Below are 19171 nucleotides of genomic sequence, written 5' to 3'. Positions count from 1 at the left end.
GAGACACACAAAGAGAATGTGTAAAAATATGGCTCTAACTAAATATTTACATTTCTTTATATAAAATATTTATCTTACTCCTCACTCCTAACTGTATTTATTCTTGTTGCTGGGGTGGTCAACTTAAGGGGTACACTTTCTTTTTTCTTTTTCTTTTTCTTTTTTTTTTTCCTTTTCTTTTTTTTTTTTTTTTTTTTTTTTACCTTAATTGTATAATTTACATTGAAATGTGCAGAAAATCTTTAAATCCACGTTTCCACATGAAAAATGTATATTAATGGTACACAGGGTAAGGGAATCATCCCAGCGACAAGGAAAGGCACAGCTTTTTTTAGAACAAATTTTTCAGTGTGTGCGCAAACACTATTCCTACAGTGAAGCATGCTGGAGGTAGCATCATGTTGTGTCAGTGCTTTTTATCAGCAGGGACTGAGAAACTGTCAGGGTTAAGGGCAAAGATGGATGCAATCACTTATAGGTCAATCTTAGGAGGAAACCTGATTCAGTGTCCAAGGGATTTCAGACTAGGCAGAGTGTATGTAAGTTTATTACGTAATATGCTGTGTTGCCTGACTTGCGGAAGAAACATTTCCAGGGAAAGAATAAATTTGTGATGTAGATTATATGATGGTTCTATTTCTGCATATGTTGCAGGTGAAATTGCGAGCCAATATTTTACTTACAACAAATCTAAGTTAATATTAACATAAAAACATTACTATACAAAAGTGTTACAGCTAATGCATGGGACACAGAAATAATAAAAATATACCAGTAGTCCTTTACACCCATGAACATGTTTAATTTGTGAACGTTTTAAACAAGTTGATTGTATTGTGGTTTGCCATCAAATCTGTCTGAACCTTAAAATCTGAACCTTGTCATGTGAAGTTACTTTCTTTGAGTAAGACATTGTCATGACCGATACTGTAAGCCAAAGTAGAAAGGGGATTTTTCTAAGAAACAAGGTGTATGTCTGAATGCAAACTAAAGGTAACTTCATGAGGATGGACAGAAGAAGATGTATTATTAATATCACACCGTGCTCTGTTGTATTTAGTATGAAAGGGAAAACACTACAGAGGATTATTTTAGAAGATAAGTGTAGAATCGAAAAATCTCATATAAAATACTCATGTTCTCCATTTTGCTCTCTTATTCTTTCACTTTTCACAGTGTGTTCTGTGCGAGTGATTGGTGAGAGTGATATAATGCAGGAATTCTTGTCTGAATCAGATGAGGTAAGTCAAATGAACCACGATATACAATATGCATTCCATATTTTTGATCTTATTAATTGGTTATGATGGCGGCCACGAACAGCATTTTGCAGGCTTTGAATACTCCGAACGAGTACCCAGATACTTTTTCTCCTTTTGTCTTAAAAACAATATTATTTTTCATGATTAACCACAGTTAATCAGCGATTTAAAAAAAAATTATCTCAAACTCTGAACACAACTCAGGGCACCATAAATTTTTTTTGTTAACAATTGGACAAAATATGGCTTAACTGCAGTCCTGCGTAGAGGAGGCCCACCAAAAGTAAGTGACTGGGTAAAGAGGCATTGTCAGAGCAGCAACCAAGAGGCAAAGGGTAAATCTGAAAGAGCTGGAGAATTCCACAGATGGTAGAAGCTGTTCACAGGACAAACATACCCGAGTCATTCCACAAACTGAGAGGAAAGCCATATGAAATCCCATTTGGAGTTTGCCACTAGGCATTTAGTTGTCTGGGGTGGTACCTTTTAAGGGTACATCTTTTGTGCATTTAGTATGTATCATTTACCTAGAAATATGCAAAAAAGGATGAAAAAAGCTTTGTTCTAATAGTTCATTACTGTCCATTTATGCATCATTAAATATTAGGTACACTATATACACATTTCCAGGTGAAAGAGGTATAATAAAGGTACAAAGGGTAAGAGTACCACCCCAGCGACAAGGAAGGGCATAACTTGGTACTCATTTTTGTGAGAGTAGGTGAACAACCATCCCTACAGTGAAACACGGTGGTGGTAGCATCATGTTGTGTCAGTGCTTTTCATCAGCACGGACTGAGAAACTTGTCAGGGTTTAGGGCAAGATCGATGAAGTCACATATAGGTCAATCCTAGAAGAAACCCTGATTCAGTCTGCAAGAGACTCGAGACCAGGGAGAGTGTTTTACCTTCCACGAAGTCAAAACAACCCTAAGCATACCGCCAAAACTACACTGAACGTGCTAGAATGGCCCATCCAGTCGAATTTATCCAATCAACAAATGTAACAAAATGTGGGAAAGGTCAAAGGGTGTGAAAAGGTATGCAAGGGACTGTATTTAAGATTATGTTTCTTATTTCCTATTAATGTGGTATCTAATTATAACACATCAGCGGAAAGCTGCTACATCTGACGATTTGCTGATTTATTTTATGTTTAGAAGTATAAGGCAAGTAAAGAATGCATGTTTCCTAGTTTGTTTGCTTTAATGAAATATGACCTGTATTTGTGCTTCTAATCTGTGAGCTATGCATTGTAAGGAGTTCTTGTGTGTATTCACTTCCTCTTGGTAGTGAGTGAAGTTTTAAAGGTGTGCTTCTGGACTCTTCGCCCATTTTCTTAATTTATTGCCATTCAACTTTGTTTCTCCTGTCCTCAAGGTGATCAGAACGTTCTTCCTTAAACTGCCTGCCCATGGATCTCCACCACTGATCTCTCTCGCTCTCTTTCTCTCTCTCTCTCAGAACTATAATGGAGTCTCCGATGTAGAGTTGAGGATAGCCATGCCGGATAAAACCACAGTAACTGTCAGAGTTCGAAAGAACTGCACTACAGACCAGGTGTACCAGGTACTGCATATAGAAGCACAACACTGCCCTGTAGACCAAAGAAGAAATCAGTTTATAGGCTCATCTTATGTTTATTTACATCACAAAAATCAGGCTAAGACAAAGTTGAAATCAAAATGACAATTCTGCACTGTGTGTTTTAGTTAACGCGACACACAGTATCAAGAATCAAGGGTATGCAAACTTTTGAACCGGGTCGTTTTCATAAATTCAGCTTTTATCTTGTCTTGTGGACTATATGTAAACATCTGTTATGTGAAATAGCTTCTTTAGGACAGAACTAAATAAAAAAACATGGGATTTTTATGATTGCTCTTATTTTGTTAACAGTATTAAGAGTTAGCAGATTCCGCAAGGGGTATGCAAACTTTTGGACACAACTGTAACTACGGTGAAGTGAAAAATGCTTTAAATAAATAAATACAAAATAAACATTTTAAACAGTATTAGCTCCTATATTGATTACTTCAGACTTGAAAGTAAAATAACATGACATTCCTAGTGTGTTTTATTTAAACGTAAGTGCCACACGGGCCCGGGTTTATTTCTTTCCCTTGCTGTCTAAACATGTTTGGTCTTGTCTGTCGAACACAAACACACACCTCAATTATGTTTATTATTATTAGTGCTCCTTACCGAATGTCTTGTGCTTTATTTGTGTGATTTTTAATTTGTTTTTAAAAACACATACCCTTAATATTAAATTTTATAAGCCAGCCAATACATTGGTATACATTGTGCTTGTTCATAAGGATATTTTTTTAAGTTTAAGTGGATAAGACAGTTTCCACTATATATTCAACTTTAGTATTGTTTAATGTTATAAATAATTGCAACATAAATGTTCTCATTTTCTCAATGCTTAGAAACGAAAGCTTGGAAACACCAATCTCGCTCTCATTCTCTTTGTCTGTCTGTCTGCCTGCCTGTCTGTCTATCACCTGCTGTTTCTCCATCACTATCTCTCTCTCAAACGAATGCTCTCTGTGTCCCAGGCTGTGGTGATGAAGGTTGGAATGGACAGTATTACCGCCAGTTATTTTGCTCTCTTTGAAGTCATTAACCACTCATTTGGTAAGTGTAGCTCCTTCAGACTTCTCTGTTCTAGGGCAACATTATGGGACATTTCTAGTTCCATAACTTTGATTCAGTGTATATGGGGCGTTAATTCAGGGGACAGGATCGTGCACTTGGCTCAGATCAAATGATAAACACAGACGTGTAGAACTAGGAAGCAGTCAAACCAATTCGGCTAAAACTAATTCGGATTGACAATCTTAAATCAGACTCTCAGTACTAAATGTCCTGCTGCTGTTTCACCATTGATTAGTCGATCACCCCCTCAGAAGCGTTCAAAATAACTGAGCAAAAGTAATCAGATAACAACCAGGATTTTGTAGAATGCTTATGTGGCATTAGTGCTGTTTTGTATTTATGTCAAAATAAATCTGAGCACACTTTTGTGGTACATAGTTTTACATGGCTTCATCCAAGACAGGTTTCTGTGTAATGTGTAAATAGAGTGTAAGGTGTAAAGTAACAAATAAAATGGGGTTTTTTGTGTTACCCTCATCGGTTAAAAGAAAAGACAAACTGCTTTGCTAGTTGTACTCCATTCACACAACTGCGGCTCCATCTGTAACTAACTCCTATGGCGTTTCATTATTATTAAGCACTAGAGGCCAGGCTTTCAACTCAAACAATGAGTGCCACCAAGGTCATGGGGAGTTCATTGACTGTATACTGTAGTTGTAAACAAAGCAAGGAATTGTGGGTAGTACTACGAGGGCTTTGGCTGATATTTGAATTGCAGTGTGTGAATGTCACACACCAGTGCCAATCTCAACATTTATTTGTACATTCATACAAATATACAATTTTGTAATTGATAATGTACACCAATCAGCCATAACATTAAAACCACTGACAGGTGACGTGAGTAGCATTGAGTATGTCATTACAGTGGCACTCATAGCTTTCAGGACTTACAGATCTGCTGCTAATGTCTAAGTGCCAGATACCACAGCACACCTTCAGAGGTCTTGTGGAGTTCATGCCTCGATGGGTCAGAGCTGTTTTGGTGGCACAAGGAGGACCTACACAATATTAGGAAGGTGCTTTTAATGCTATAGCTGATCGGTGTATTATTTAAATGAACTGTATTGGAGGTCAGAGAGGGGAGATTTAGTTTTGACACAGCTTGATAATGTATAATAAAAATAATGACACTAGATCAGCGCTCGTGATTGTGACAGTCCCTGGCATGCAGAATAATCACAACGGACGCAGCGTAGCAGGCTGGACAGGCAGACGGTTTAGTTTCACAGTTTCAGTGTTAAAATCTCCTCATTGGTTCTGATTTGCTTTGTAAACAAACCTCAAATGAGTCATAGATGCTTTGCAGCTTATCTGTTTCTATTATCTGTTTGAAATCATATAAACGTTTATGTGAAATAATACTTTAATATTAAAGAAATAAGAAACTACTAAATTGGCCCAGTAATGCCTGTACCTCTTTACGTTCTTTAATAAAAGCTTCAAGGATGTGTGGTTATTCATGAACATGCAACTTGGATACAACCCCCATTGACTCCTGCCATATATAGCAGCCAGCTCATATTTGTCATTACTTAGCATGCAGGCTGAAAGTTTCTTTGGCACTTTGTTCTAAAAAGTTTCACTTTCTGAATCGGTATTTTAATAAGAGCAATGAGGACGTTTTTACCAATTAAATTCATAGGACCTGTTGGCTTGCATTTTCTAACTCTTGTAACTAAACACAATAGGCTTTTATTCGCAGTTGTCGTACTCCTCAATGGCTTCCTCAAAATATATGTTTTCATGTGGTATGTCCAGAAGCTATCAAAATTATTCAACACCCATTGCAAATCAGGTTTATTGTCAAAATTTACAGACTTTCAGCTGTTTGCAATGAACAAATCAAACAAAAGCAATTGAAATAGTTCAACCCAACGAATGCTTCAAGTGGTTTCCCCAAATTCAACCGAAAATGCAACTTATAATGATTTCTCCAGTTTCAAAATGATTCAACCCCCTGAATAGAATCCCTCACAACAGCACAAATATACAAAACAGGTGTTGTCTTTGGTTTTCACAGCATGTACATCATAAGTCATAGTAGTAATATGCTACTGACTGAATATTATGCTGGGTTTTGCCGATTAATCGGCACTGATAACTGATTGCTAGAACTAATGGATTATCTTCAAAAACCCACACAGCAATCCGGTTGCATCCGTTGTCCGCCGTCATTATACAGTACAAGAGCGGCCTTTAGAGGCGAAATAAAAATGATCACTGACAAATTTTGTTGTGTTATTTGAAGTGTGTGTTTTTGTTTTTTTTTTGTTTTGTTTTTTTTTTTTTTTTCATTTTGGATATGTCTCTATTTTTATTTGTTATTTGGAATGTTACTTTTAGTTTGGCCCAAATTTATTTTATTTATTTTAATATATATATTATTTATATATTTTTCAGTAAAAAAAAAAGGTAGAGTATATTTTCATGGTACAATCAGTACTGTTTATTTTTGTAATAAATTTCAGCAATATTTTACTTTAAGTTGTTTCATTGAGTATCAGTTGATTAATCTGATATCATATATATGCGTGCATGTGTGTATAGTGTGTGTGTGTGTGTGTGTGTGTGTGTGTGTGTGTGTGTGTATATATATATATATATATATATATATATATATATATATATATTGTGTGTGTGTGTGTGTGTGTGTGTGTGTGTGTGTATAATCAGAATCCATCTGACTCCTACTTGCTTTCCCGGTTTTCTGCCATGGTCACAACCTCTTTATCTGCCACAGTGATGCTTTATCAGGTTGGAGGCCTGGCCACTATACACTTGCGCTAAAAACCCCTCGGTTGTGCTGAAAGGTGTAGCCTCACTAAGTTAAATGATGATATAGTAAAATGAGAATGCTGCATAGGAAAAATGACTAATCCATGATGACTTGAATATTAGATCAAACTATTAGACATAAAGGGGTTTACTCAAAATCTCCTACGTCAGGGAAGTGGTGTAACATTTTGATTTCATCATGTGTTCTTCATGTCAGTGCGGAAATTGGCTCCGAACGAGTTCCCTCATAAGCTGTACGTGCAGAACTACACATCGGCCGTTCCCGGTACCTGCCTCACTCTGCGCAAGTGGCTCTTCACCACTGAGGAGGAGATCCTGCTGAACGACAACGAGCTCGCCATCAACTACTGCTTTCACCAGGTAGGTGTGCATGCATGTGTAGTTTTTGTATGAGGCTTTGTGTATTGTATATGACACCCCCCCCCTCTCTCTTAGGCACTGGATGATGTGAAGAGGGGGTTTATTAAAGCAGAAGAGAAATCATACCAGCTGCAGAAACTGGCTGAACAGAGGAAGGTTTCCATGGTGGGTCTCAACAACTTTGTGTGTGCATGTAGAAAATGCTCCTGTTGAATGTGATTAAGACAGAGGAATTGTTGACAAATTGATGCATTACTATAATTTATTTACATTTCTCTGTAATGAAAAAGCAACTCATTACAGTTTAAATCACGGGGTCCGTTACTTCTGTTGCATGTGTTTCTAAAGCCGATAATAATGCAGAATGCATGTACAGTACAGCCTTCAATTTGTCTATATAATACCTATAATAGCGCAATGTGACGTTGCTGACTGTGTGGACTGTGTTTAAGCAGTGTTAACGGTTCCATTTTAAAAATGACAGAAGACGGGAAGAAACCACTCAACAAGCCACGTTACCTTTACATTATTTTAGTCGAGACAGATCTGCTACTTTCTCGTTTCTTTAATAGCAAACGAATCAAAATTGTATCGAACCATTTTTAGCAAACAAATTTAAAAAACTGAATCAAATGTAATTGTTGTGTAAACAGCTGTGGCTGAAAGGATCAGATTGAAGGAAGACCAAATTTAATACCTGCTCATTGCGAGCAAAGGCAGACAAACATGAAGTAAATCTGTATTTTACTGTAATATATATATATATATATATATATATATATATATATATATATATATACACATATATATATATATATATATATATATATATATATATATATATATATATATATATATATATACACATACATATATATATATATATATATATACACATACATATATATATATATTTATATATATATATATATATATATATATATATATATATATATACACCCATTAACCATGGCAACACAATTTGGATATAACCAAGGTGGTGAAGAAACCTGTCTCTCTCTCTCTCTCTCTCTCTCTCTCTCTCACCCTGTCTGTAGTACCTAAGTATGGTGAGGTCATGTGAAGGCTACAATGAGATCATCTTTCCTCACTGTGCTTGTGACTCACGCCGCAAAGGCCACGTTATCACAGCCATTAGCATCCGGCACTTCAAACTGCACGCCTGCACTGAAGAGGGCACTCTAGAGGTGAGAGCGAGAGAGCGCAGCCAGAATTTGCAAATGGTCAAGTTTCTGAAATTTTCTAGTAAATTATTTGTTTGTTAATAATGGTTAATTTGCTTCAATAGAAATGCATAGGCTGATGGAGTGTTTAAGCTTTAACAGTCATGCAGAGAGTATTATGAATTAAAATCTAAATAGCTGGCATAAATAGCAAACATGTACACTCTCACTTTAAGAGGAACACCTGTACACCTGCTCATTTATGCAGTTATACAGTCAGCCAATCATGTGGCAGCAGTACAATGCATACAATCATGCAGATACAGGTCACGACATCAGAATGACGGGGGGTTGGGGGTGGGGGGTGGGGGTTGTGGGTGGGGGGGGTGATCCTGATCTCGATCTCTGTGACTTGAACCGTGGCATGTTTGTTGGTACCAGAGGGGATGGCTTGAGTATTTCAGAAATTGCTGATCTCCTGGGATTTTCTCTATAGTTTACACAAAAACCTACTGTCAGCACAGGGTCTGCAGCCTGAAACACCTTGATGATGAGACAGATCGGAGGAGAATGATCAGACTGGTTTGAGCTGACAGGAAATCTATAGTAATTCAAATAAGCACTCTTTACAACATTGGTGAGTGGAAAAGTGTCAATCCTTGAGGTGTAAAGAAAGATTGTATGAGTTACTGTATCCTTCCTGGCAGTTTGAACCAAAATTGCCATTTCCTTTTGACCTCTCTTATCAACAAGGCGTTTCCACCCACAGAACTGTCGCTCATTCAATGTGTTTTGTTTTTCGCACCATTCTGTGTGAACTCTGGACACTGTGAAATTCACAGGATATCAGCAGTTTCTGAAATACTCAAACCAGCCCATCTGGAACCAACAACCATGTTACAGTTAAAGTCACATTACCTGAAGCTATTGACCTGTGTCTGCATGATTTGTTTTGCATTGTACTGCTGCCACGTGATTGGCTGATCAGATGATTGTATGAATGTACAGGTGTTCCTAATGAAGTGGACGGTAAGTGTAGTTGCAACAGCTGCAGTATATAAGTCGGACATATTGAGAGAAAATGTAGTTTCAGTGAAAGACGCGCAGACGTTTATTAGACACCCTTTGTTTATTTTCTTCATCTCGCCCACACCCAGAATCAGGTGATAGCGTTCGAGTGGGGCGAAATGCAGAGGTGGGACACTGACGAGGAGGGAATGGCTTTCTGCTTCGAGTACTCGCGAGGCGAGAAGAAGCCGCGCTGGGTCAAAATCTTCACTCCATATGTAAGTGTTACATAATCTGACGCTTCTCTCACACACCCACCAACGTGTGTGTGTGGTGCCTTTTTAGTGTTAACAGCTTCTCTCGTCCTCAGTTTAACTACATGCACGAGTGCTTCGAGCGGGTCTTCTGTGAGCTCAAATGGCGGAAAGAGGTACATCGCATCGCTTTCCACAGCTTTAATGTTTGCACCCTTGTAGAGTGCGTGTTAATTAGTGGTGCTGTATTTTCAGGTTGAAGAGGAAGCGACGGATAAAGACAATAAGAACTGTAGTAAAGATGGTATGTGTAGTAAGGTAAGGCTCAGCCTGCCTTTTTTATATCCTATTGAGCTTTTGTCGTTTATTTCTGATGATAACACTACTGTGTGGAAGCTCCTACGTGCTGCCCAGCCCCATGTTTTGGTTACCTGGAAGCCTAATTGACTAGGCTAGGCGTTCTCAACTTTTGTTGGCCAGTGACCCAGTGAGTTTAAGGGTCCAAATTTTCATGGACAATCCTATAGTGGAATAATTGCTATAGTGGCAGTTAGTAGAAATTATAGGTTAACTATTTTAACAAGTAGAACTCACAGGGATGCCTCCACCACCACCAAATCTAGTCTTTCTTGCTAATAATTTGTATATCTGAAATACCCTTAAAATATGCATTATATGGCCAAAGGTTTGTAGAAATTTGACCATCACACCCGTTTGAGGTTCTTCCCTAAACTGTTGCCACAAAGTTGGAAGCAAACAGTTGTTTAGGATGTCTTGTACGCTCTAGTCTTACAATTTCCCTTCAGTGAAACTAAGAGGCCTAAACCTGTTCCAGCATGACAATGCCCCTGCGTACAATGCGAGCTCCATGATGATCAAGGTTGTAGTGGAAGAAACCAAGTAGCCTGCACAGAGCCCTGACCTCAACCCCACTGAACACCTTCGGGATGAACTGGAACTCTGACTGTGCACCTGACCTCACTAATGCTCTTGTGGCTTGGCCAGAATGAGCAAATCCTCACAGCCACACTCCAAAATCTGGTGGAAAGCCTTTCCAGAAGAGTGGAGGTTGTTATCACAGCAAAAGGAGGGACTAAAACTGTAATGGGATGTTCGGAACGCACGTATGCGTGTGATCTTCAGGCGTCCACAAACTTTTGGCCATATAGCGTACATCAAACAGGAAACTTGAAGTAAAGCTATTTTAGACATTTTAACCTTGCTGTAACCTTGATCCTCCAAAATCGGCTCAGTTCATCTGGTTGCAATGTTATTCCATATAAATATTACAAACACTCATTGTTGACAGATGGACGCATGGACAACCTGAAAACGTAATGCTTCCACCACCTAGTGGCGGAGGCATATAATTTCACAGTGCATTAATGTAAATATATGCACATCTACAGAATGATAGGATTTTTTTTTTATGAAAAAATTCAAATTGATCTATATTTTTATAAAAATGCATAAATATGACATTCACTTCATATCACATTTACAGTGATAACATTAAAATCACCTGCCTAATATTGTGTCGGCAAAACGCCTCTCTCCCATCAAGGCATGGACTCCACGAGACCTCTGAAGGTGTGCTGTGGTATCTGGCACCAAGACTTCAGCCGCAAGTCCTGTAAGTTGCGAGGTGGGTCCTCCATGGCTTGGACATGTTTGTCCAGCACATCCCACAGATGCTCGATTGGACTGAGATCTGGCGAATTTGGAGGCCAAGTGAACACCTTGAACTCTTTGTCATGTTCCTCAAACCATTCCTGAAAAATTTTTGCAGTGTATCAGGGTTCATTATCCTGCTGAAAATGGCCAATGTCTTTAGGGAATACCGTTGACACGTACCACCTACCTAAACATTGTTGCAGACCAAATACACCCCTTTATGACAAGGTAGCATCTAAATGAATGCCAGGATCCAAGGTTTCTAAGCAGAACATTGCCCAGAGCATTACACTGCCTCTGCCGGCTTGCCTTCTTCCCATAGTTCACCCTGGTGCCATTTCTTTCCCAGGTACGTGATGCTCACGCACCCAGCTGTCCACATGATGTAAAATAAAATGTGATTCATCAGACCAGGCCACCTTCTTCCATTGCTCCATGGTCCAGTTCTGATGCTCATTGTAGACACTTTCAGTGGTGGACAGGGGTCAGCATTGACACTCTGACCGGTCTGCAGCTACGCAGCCCCATACACAGCAAGCTGTGATGCACTGTCTGTTCTGACACCTTTCTCTCATAGCCAGTATTAACTTTATCAGCAATTTGTGCTACAGTAGCTCTTCTGTGGGAACAGACTCATCGTTGAGCCTTGCGTGCCAATGACCCTGTCGCCAGTTCACCGGTTGTCCTTTCTTGGACCACTTTTAGTGGTTGTAATCGCTGCATACTGGGAACACGCCACAAGACCTGGTGTTTTGGAGATGCACACTATATACAATGCTATACAATCAACAATGCTTTCATGAATCACTGTGTGTAAGAGCCCACTACCACAGGTGTTCTGCTCTCACTGTGTCTAATGAGAGGGCTGAGCTTGGGCGTCACACTGCAGCATCGCACTCACATATAAATTAACCTAACATCCCATAAGTACGTGCTAGCAAATGGTTGTGTTTGTTGGTGTAGTCTGGTTCATGTATTGCATTTCATATGAAGTGCATAAAGTTTAAACATAGCTACCGAACAAATAAAAACATTAGTCAATTGGAAATGTTATTTTTCGGGTTGTCTGTCCGTCCATCTGAGATTCTCATTAGTGTAATGTGTCAAGAAAGAGTGGTTGAACATTTGTAGGATTTATATGGAATTATTAGTGTAACCAGCAGATGAACTGATTCGATTTTGAAACTGATCCAAGCAGTGTCAAGGTCACAGCAAGGTCAAATGGCTGAAACAGTTTTTCTCCAATCTTCCTGTTCGTCATACAGAGATGTTACTTAGACCTTCGTGGTCCGGAACTCAAGACCCATTTTCCTCACTATCTACTTTTTTTTTTTTTTCCATACTATTGATCTATTTGTCCATCCATCCATCAGTGTGTCTGTGCTCGGTCCAAGACTCTCCAGCAGAAGAATTGATCAGATGTTGGAATTGATCCAAATAGGCTCAAGGTCACAGCAAGGTCAAATGTCTGAAATGGCTTGCTTCACATTTGAAGTATATTTTAAACCTAATTCTGGCATACAAATTAGTAACAAGAAGCAGTGGAGGCATCCCTGTCAACACCACTGGCATCAAACTCGCTTATTTTTGTTTTCTGCTTGTTAAATCTATTTGTCCACCAGGCAACCATGAATAAAAAGCTAATAGCCTAGGCAAGAAAGATGCCTAAACTAGTGCTTTGTCCGCCCCGGTTACGATAATATGTTTTCACTGTTCATTAATAGCATTTGCTTTTAAAAAGAGACAAAATTAAAGCGAATGTAGTGATTATAGCAGTAAGAGTAGCGCAAGGACACTGCATTGTCTGCGGGAGCGCTAAAGTCATCTGCACTTTTATTGAGAGTGTAACACAGTACGCAATATCCTGTATGTGTGTGGTTTGACATAAAAGTGTATTGTGATTGTCATATAAAGATAAGGATAAGATAAAGATAAGAATGCCTTGATTTTATATAAATATTGGCCTGAAACTCTGGATTGCTATTGAATCAGATTTCATGTATTTTTCCAATCCAGTCCACTGATTTATTTTAGAGGTCAACTGATAACTTTGATATCTTTACAGATCCCGATAACTAAATTGGGCAGCACCTGCCGATAACCGATTAATCAACCGAAAGTTTTTAAAACTGATACTGAATGAAAACGTAACACTCAAAGTAAAATGTTGTTGAACTTTATTACAAAAATAAACAGCACTGGCCGTACCATGAAAATGTACTACACTTTTAAATGAAATAAATATATAAATATTAAAATATATTAACTACTAATGAAAATAAAATAAGATATACATCCAAACTGAACAAAAAATAACACTCCAAATAACAAATAAAAATAGAGACAGTCAAAACGAGTCAAAAAACATTTCAAATTGCGCAGCAAAATTTGTCAGTCATATTTTTTTTCACCTCTAGAGGCCGCTCTTGTATTGTTTAATGACAGCGGACTCTTCTCAGCCGCAGTGGTCGCAACCTGTGAAAAATCGGTGTAGATTTTTGCAGATAATCGATAGTTCTAGCAATCAGTTTTCGGTGCCAAGTAATCAGCAAAGCCAATCAATCAGTCAACGTCTAATTTATTTTATATATTCCATGGAAGCTTATGTTAACTGACAAATTTCCTCTTTTCATACAGGGTCAAGTAGTTTGGCTAGAATATTTATTCCCCCCCCCAGTCTTAATTGCATCATTAGATAAAATCTCTAGAATCCCAGGCTATTGCTATAATATGCTTTCCTGCTGCTTGTTTATCTTTTTGTTTTTTTTGTTTGTTTCTTTTAAACTAAATGGGCTTCTGCTATGCTTGTACGATGCCGAATGAGGTAAACGAGGACAAAATCTCATATTGAGCAAGTTCCTAAGGTTCTCTCAGTCTGCATTGTTCCTGCTGGGAACCATGCCATTATTAGAAATGCTCACATCTGTCCGGTTTCACGCTCATACCCGTTTTCTGTTGCAGAATATCTTCCAGCTGTTGAGGCACAGAAGGGATGGAGGCACCTGAGACAGGAGATTGTCACCCCCTGAACACAAGATTTTACATATACACACACACACACACACACACACACACACACACACACACACACACACAAATCAGTGCAGACTAAAAACAGGAACATAATGGGTCCCAGTCAACGCAGTCTGTCCACTCACACACACTCACACACACTCACACACACTCAGTGGACATCCAGAATTAAAGAACTGTCTTCAGACTCACAAAACAATAGAAATAAGCAGACTAAAAATGAGAATCAAGACTTTTTTCCACGCTTCATCCCATCAAATCGTCATTGGGATTCAGCTCATTTCAGTCTTTCTGTTGGAGGACATTTTTGAGGTGACCGTTTGCTTGGGAAGAAGGAACTGACAAGGCTTTTCGCTAACACTCCAGGTAACTGGCTTTAATCTTTTTAAGGACACTACCAACATGTTGGCTTGTAAAACAGACTCTCCTGGCTGCGCTGGCTCTTAGCACTGTGATTGGTCCTGGTGACTTGTGCATGTAAAAGAGGAGCCGTGCACATCGGTCAGGTTTGCCGCCATCTTGTGAAGATTTTTAACCCCAAGTTACGAAACCAAACGCAAAAGAAATGAGAAAGACAGACACGAGGAGTGCACAGTTAGAGCCAGGAAGCCTCAGTGGTAAAACTTCATCCTGACACTAACACATACATGCATTCTGCAAAGTCAAGTGAGATGATCCCTCAAAATGTATTGGCACAAAAGGTTGGGGTGGAGGGTTGAGAGAAGGAAAAACCACAGTGACATTATTCATGTGTGTAAATATCTTGAAACTCCACCATCCATCTGGACAAGCAGAGCAGATAAGCAAGAACTTCTGTTGAAACAGAAATTTGAGAAAGCAGACAAATAGTCTAACATTTTTAAAATACCCTTCCCAGTTTACTTATAACTCTCTCTCTCTCTCTCTCTCTCTCTCTCTCTCTCTCTATATATATATATATATATATATATATATATATATTTATATATATCTCCTCAGTATTTCCCCAATCCTGTTCAAACTTTGTAAACAAGTCTTTTTTTTATTATTTTATTTTATTCTTTTTTTTTTTTTTTTAAAACAGTCTACATATAATTCATTTTGAATTTGACCCACAAAGGTTAAGCGAAAAACCTCCACTGTGCATGCTTGAATTCTTTTTGAAGTGGGGAAAATAGCTAACAGTGTTATGAATGTAATGAATCAGAGCTCAGAGTCAGTAAAATGAAAGTTTTAGTGGAGGTATGAACGAACCACTTTTTTAACTCTTTTTTTTTTTTTTGTTATTGTTGTTGTTTAATGCTGTTAAGGCAGGTCAGCAAGATGGATTTAAAGTGACTCTGAACTTATAAAACAGGGTTGTTTTTTTTTGTTGTTGTTGTTTTTTTATAAATATAATTAAACCCAGTTTTTTCCTTCTTTTAAGAAATGGGTAATTAAAGTCTGGAAAATCCGCGTTAGGACTGAACATGACCAGCAAGTATTCTGATATGCAAATACAGGCCATGCAACACTGGCTCACCAGGAAGATCGGTCACATGTAGGGTCGCTGGCAACTACAGTTGGAGTATTCATAGACTCTTGTTTTAAGGCATGTTTCCATTTCTTTTACTGTTGTCTAATGACTGTTTGGCTATAAGTAATTACAGTAAGAAAGAAAAAAAAACAACAAATCATGTTTTTTCTAAAGGCGTTTAGTGTACGGATGGAACCAGTAGATGGTGTCATTTCTTAATACATTTCAGAAAAGGTTTGAGGGTATACACATAGCTGACTGTTTCTGTCTGACTAAAGATAAAGTTTGCATTTTTTATTTTGTTTTACGTGTATATATATTATAAATTGAGCTGGCCTTTTAATAAATAAATAAAAGCGGCAGTACCTACCTTCTATTAGATCGAGAGGTTAGTTCTTGCAGGCAGCTCACATAAGAATATTTTGTAATGATGATTGGGCCGTGCACTACTCCACTCCCCCCCCACCCCCACGCAATAACACACACGCACAATTGCAATGGATATAAACTGGGACATGTTCTAGTATTGAAATGACCGACTATCAACTGGTATCTTATCAAAAAAAAAGTTACATATTGCAGCTTTAATATTTCATGGCTGCATATGGTATATTTTATTTGTTATATTTTATTATATATTTTATTGTGTGTGTGTGTGTGTGTGTGTGTGTGTGTGTGTGTGTGTGTGTGTGTGTGTGTGTGTAACCTTGAGGCTGATGTTCAGTAGTCTCTGTTTTGTTTCTGTGTCATTTATTCGTTCCTTTTAAACACCATACATCCCATGAAGTCTGAGATTATTTGTACATGTCGGACAAAGATGCCCAAACCATTCATGAAACATCTGTGTCCGTAGAGACGCATAGCAGACTGTTTCTGTTGCATGTCAGTTTATTAAGAGGAGTAGAATATGTTTTTTGGGGTTTTTTAAAAATTTTTATTAAAAAAAGGTAAACCATGCAGGTCTAAATAAGTATTATGATTTGTGACTCTGTTGCTTCTTCTCATTACTGCCATTTGTTTGTTTGTTTGTTTGTTTGGGGGTCAGTTCTTAAAGTCAATCTCCTTTAGCGCAGGCGCATAAAAGTTGTTTTGCACTTGTATTATCCATGTGGTTGTGTGATAATGAGTGACCTGACATTTCAGTACTACGTTTTTTGGTTTTGTGTGTGTGGTTTTTTTTGTCCCCCCCCCCTCCCCGTTTCGTTTTGAGGTATTGATTGTGCTTCTTAACCTGGTGAATTATATTTTTCCCTTTGTAAATGTTGAATTTTGCTGTATGTTCGCCATGTTTGTCTCCTAACGACTTTTATTTAAATGTCATACTTTACAGATGCAGTGTCTACATTTAAGCAGTCCTTCCAGGATTTCTCCGCCATTTTTCAGAATTACCGCCGATTTTCCGCAGATTTGGGCCAAGACGCGTCATGTGACATCATCACAACGCGCATTCAGTCAAAGCCCTCTTCTATTCACGTGCATCGAACAAGAGTATGGCTGAAAGGTCTCATTTACCAACAAACGTCACTGCGAAAGACCGTGCAAAACAATTTCATGCTATTGCAGTTTCACCAATTCAAGTAGTTTTCCGCAACAAAAGCACAGAAAACTCCACAAGTTGCATCTCGAATTTTGAAAAAAGTCGCAGCAAAATCAAGCATTTTTGGTCGCAACAATCACAAAAAAAAACTCAGAAATCCTGTACGGACTGTTTTAAGGTATTCATCTTGGCTCCTAGAGATCTATCATTATCCAGAGTTTAGTTCTAATTCCAGCTTAACCCTTCTGGTTTTTATTCATATTCATTAATACTTAGAGGTGCGTGACAAATGAAGCATCAACATATGTCGTGGTTGGGTGTTGTGCCACCACGAGCTTCCAGAGCAGCTTAATGCGTCTTGGCACAGATTCTACATACCGATGAACACCATTTTCCAAAATACGTTCCATGTTGCTTTGATATCTCCCATATTGAATTGGTCTGTCGACTGCAGAGGCCATTACATCATTTTCATACTCCTCAAACCGTTCAGTGAGCTCCTGTGGATGTGGGAGAAGTCATCCTAAGACTCCCATCAGGATGGAAATGTTTCATTGTAGGATCAAGACGTTCAGTCAGAAGACTTTTGCATTTACTTGCAGTAAACTTTCTCTGTAAGGAAGCAACTGGATACAAACCATACCAGCAAAATCTATAAATGGCCCTCAGCATAACAGAACCACGGTTTCTCTTTTCATATGTCACCCATCTGTAAACTGTTCAACATCATAAGCTCTGCTTTGCTCTGAATAAGAGGTCTGCCAGAAGTTTGGATTTCATTGGTAGACAAATACATCATCTAGGAGTAGGGAAAACATTAGATAATAGCGGGCAGTGGGTCTCTGGGACTAGGGTCGAGAACCACTGACATAATCCCTTGTCTGACTGCGTTATTACAGACGCCCCTTCATATACCAGAGTTGTCTGAAATGTACTAAGGAAAATGCCAAGGTCCCCAAACAAATCTTAATATATTTGCATTTGTCTCCACCTTTTCTTCTGGTTCTTCTCTTTAACCATCAGTATGCACATGTTTCTTGCATTTGCTCTGTTTGTCCTGGATGGATCACCTCATTAATTTATTGTAATAAGGTATCAAACAGGATTTCTCTGCATACAGTATTTTCAGTAGCATATGTTTTCGAATAAGCTGCATAGATAATAGTCTCAGAGCCACTTGAAATGTCAGAGAGGTATTGAAGGAAGTCATGTGGAGCCATTTTGGCAAATGAATCAAAACGGACCAGGTTTTAAAATGAGCCGATGACACGAAATAACCTGAAAATGTTTGTTGAAACTTGGTCATATAGCATTATAAATAAATTGTAACATATTCTTTTAAATAAAGAAATTTAATGAGAAAATCTTGGTGTTCACTTTTATTTATGTCCAGATTGAAAGAGTGAGTTGTGATACAAGCAATAAAATCAGAGGAATTCTAAAAACTGTCATATAGCTAATATAGACCATGATCTCTGCCTGTATTACATAGAACTTGATTTGCTTGGTATTAAGTCATTAGCATCAAACTCTTAAGCTCTACTCATATAACGACAACATGCACAGGTGCAAATATAAAAGGAACATCATCCATTGTATCATAAGCCATGTTTTAGGGATTGGGTGTGTGCATGTATGAAAAGACTAAGTATAGGCAGAAACAGCTCTATCGTGTATCACACCAGGGATTAAATGAAAGAGGGAAGGCGTCAACTCAGGGGGAAAAAAAAAGCAATGTTGTAGCGACCAGCCTTATAAATAGTGAAGGGGATTAGTTACAGTAGTATTGCTTTCTTCAGGTCACATGTCACTGACCCTAACCTCGAGAATTGTATCAGGCTGTTAACAATTAACGAACAAATAGGACTTGAAACCCAAGAGTAGTTAATCTGAATAATAAG

At 38.3% G+C, this 19171-nt stretch overlaps 1 protein-coding gene across 2 annotated transcripts in view; it reads left to right on the top strand.

Annotated features, from left to right (window-relative positions):
* snx27b (sorting nexin 27b) overlaps window positions 1-18180 on the top strand; it is a 34675-nt gene extending 16495 nt beyond the window's left edge. Inside the window, exons 4-14 of one of the 2 annotated variants that reach the window (XM_053623472.1) lie at window positions 1177-1241; window positions 2727-2831; window positions 3827-3905; window positions 6922-7085; window positions 7161-7250; window positions 8144-8293; window positions 9427-9555; window positions 9648-9707; window positions 9787-9835; window positions 14167-14604; window positions 17064-18180. In XM_053623472.1, the coding sequence (XP_053479447.1) occupies window positions 1177-1241; window positions 2727-2831; window positions 3827-3905; window positions 6922-7085; window positions 7161-7250; window positions 8144-8293; window positions 9427-9555; window positions 9648-9707; window positions 9787-9835; window positions 14167-14234 (959 nt within the window). In that variant the 3' untranslated portion in view covers window positions 14235-14604; window positions 17064-18180. Of the gene's footprint in view, window positions 1-1176; window positions 1242-2726; window positions 2832-3826; window positions 3906-6921; window positions 7086-7160; window positions 7251-8143; window positions 8294-9426; window positions 9556-9647; window positions 9708-9786; window positions 9836-14166; window positions 14605-15643 lie in introns of both variants that reach the window. The other variant, XM_053623463.1, reaches the window with a different exon arrangement.
* Window positions 18181-19171: the final 991 nt, after the last annotated feature.

The sequence above is a fragment of the Ictalurus furcatus genome, chromosome 1 (genome assembly GCF_023375685.1).
Source record: "Ictalurus furcatus strain D&B chromosome 1, Billie_1.0, whole genome shotgun sequence".
Classification (NCBI taxonomy): Eukaryota; Metazoa; Chordata; class Actinopteri; order Siluriformes; family Ictaluridae; genus Ictalurus; species Ictalurus furcatus.
The sequence above is the reverse complement of the archived record's forward strand: the minus strand, read 5'-3'. Positions and strand labels throughout refer to the sequence as shown.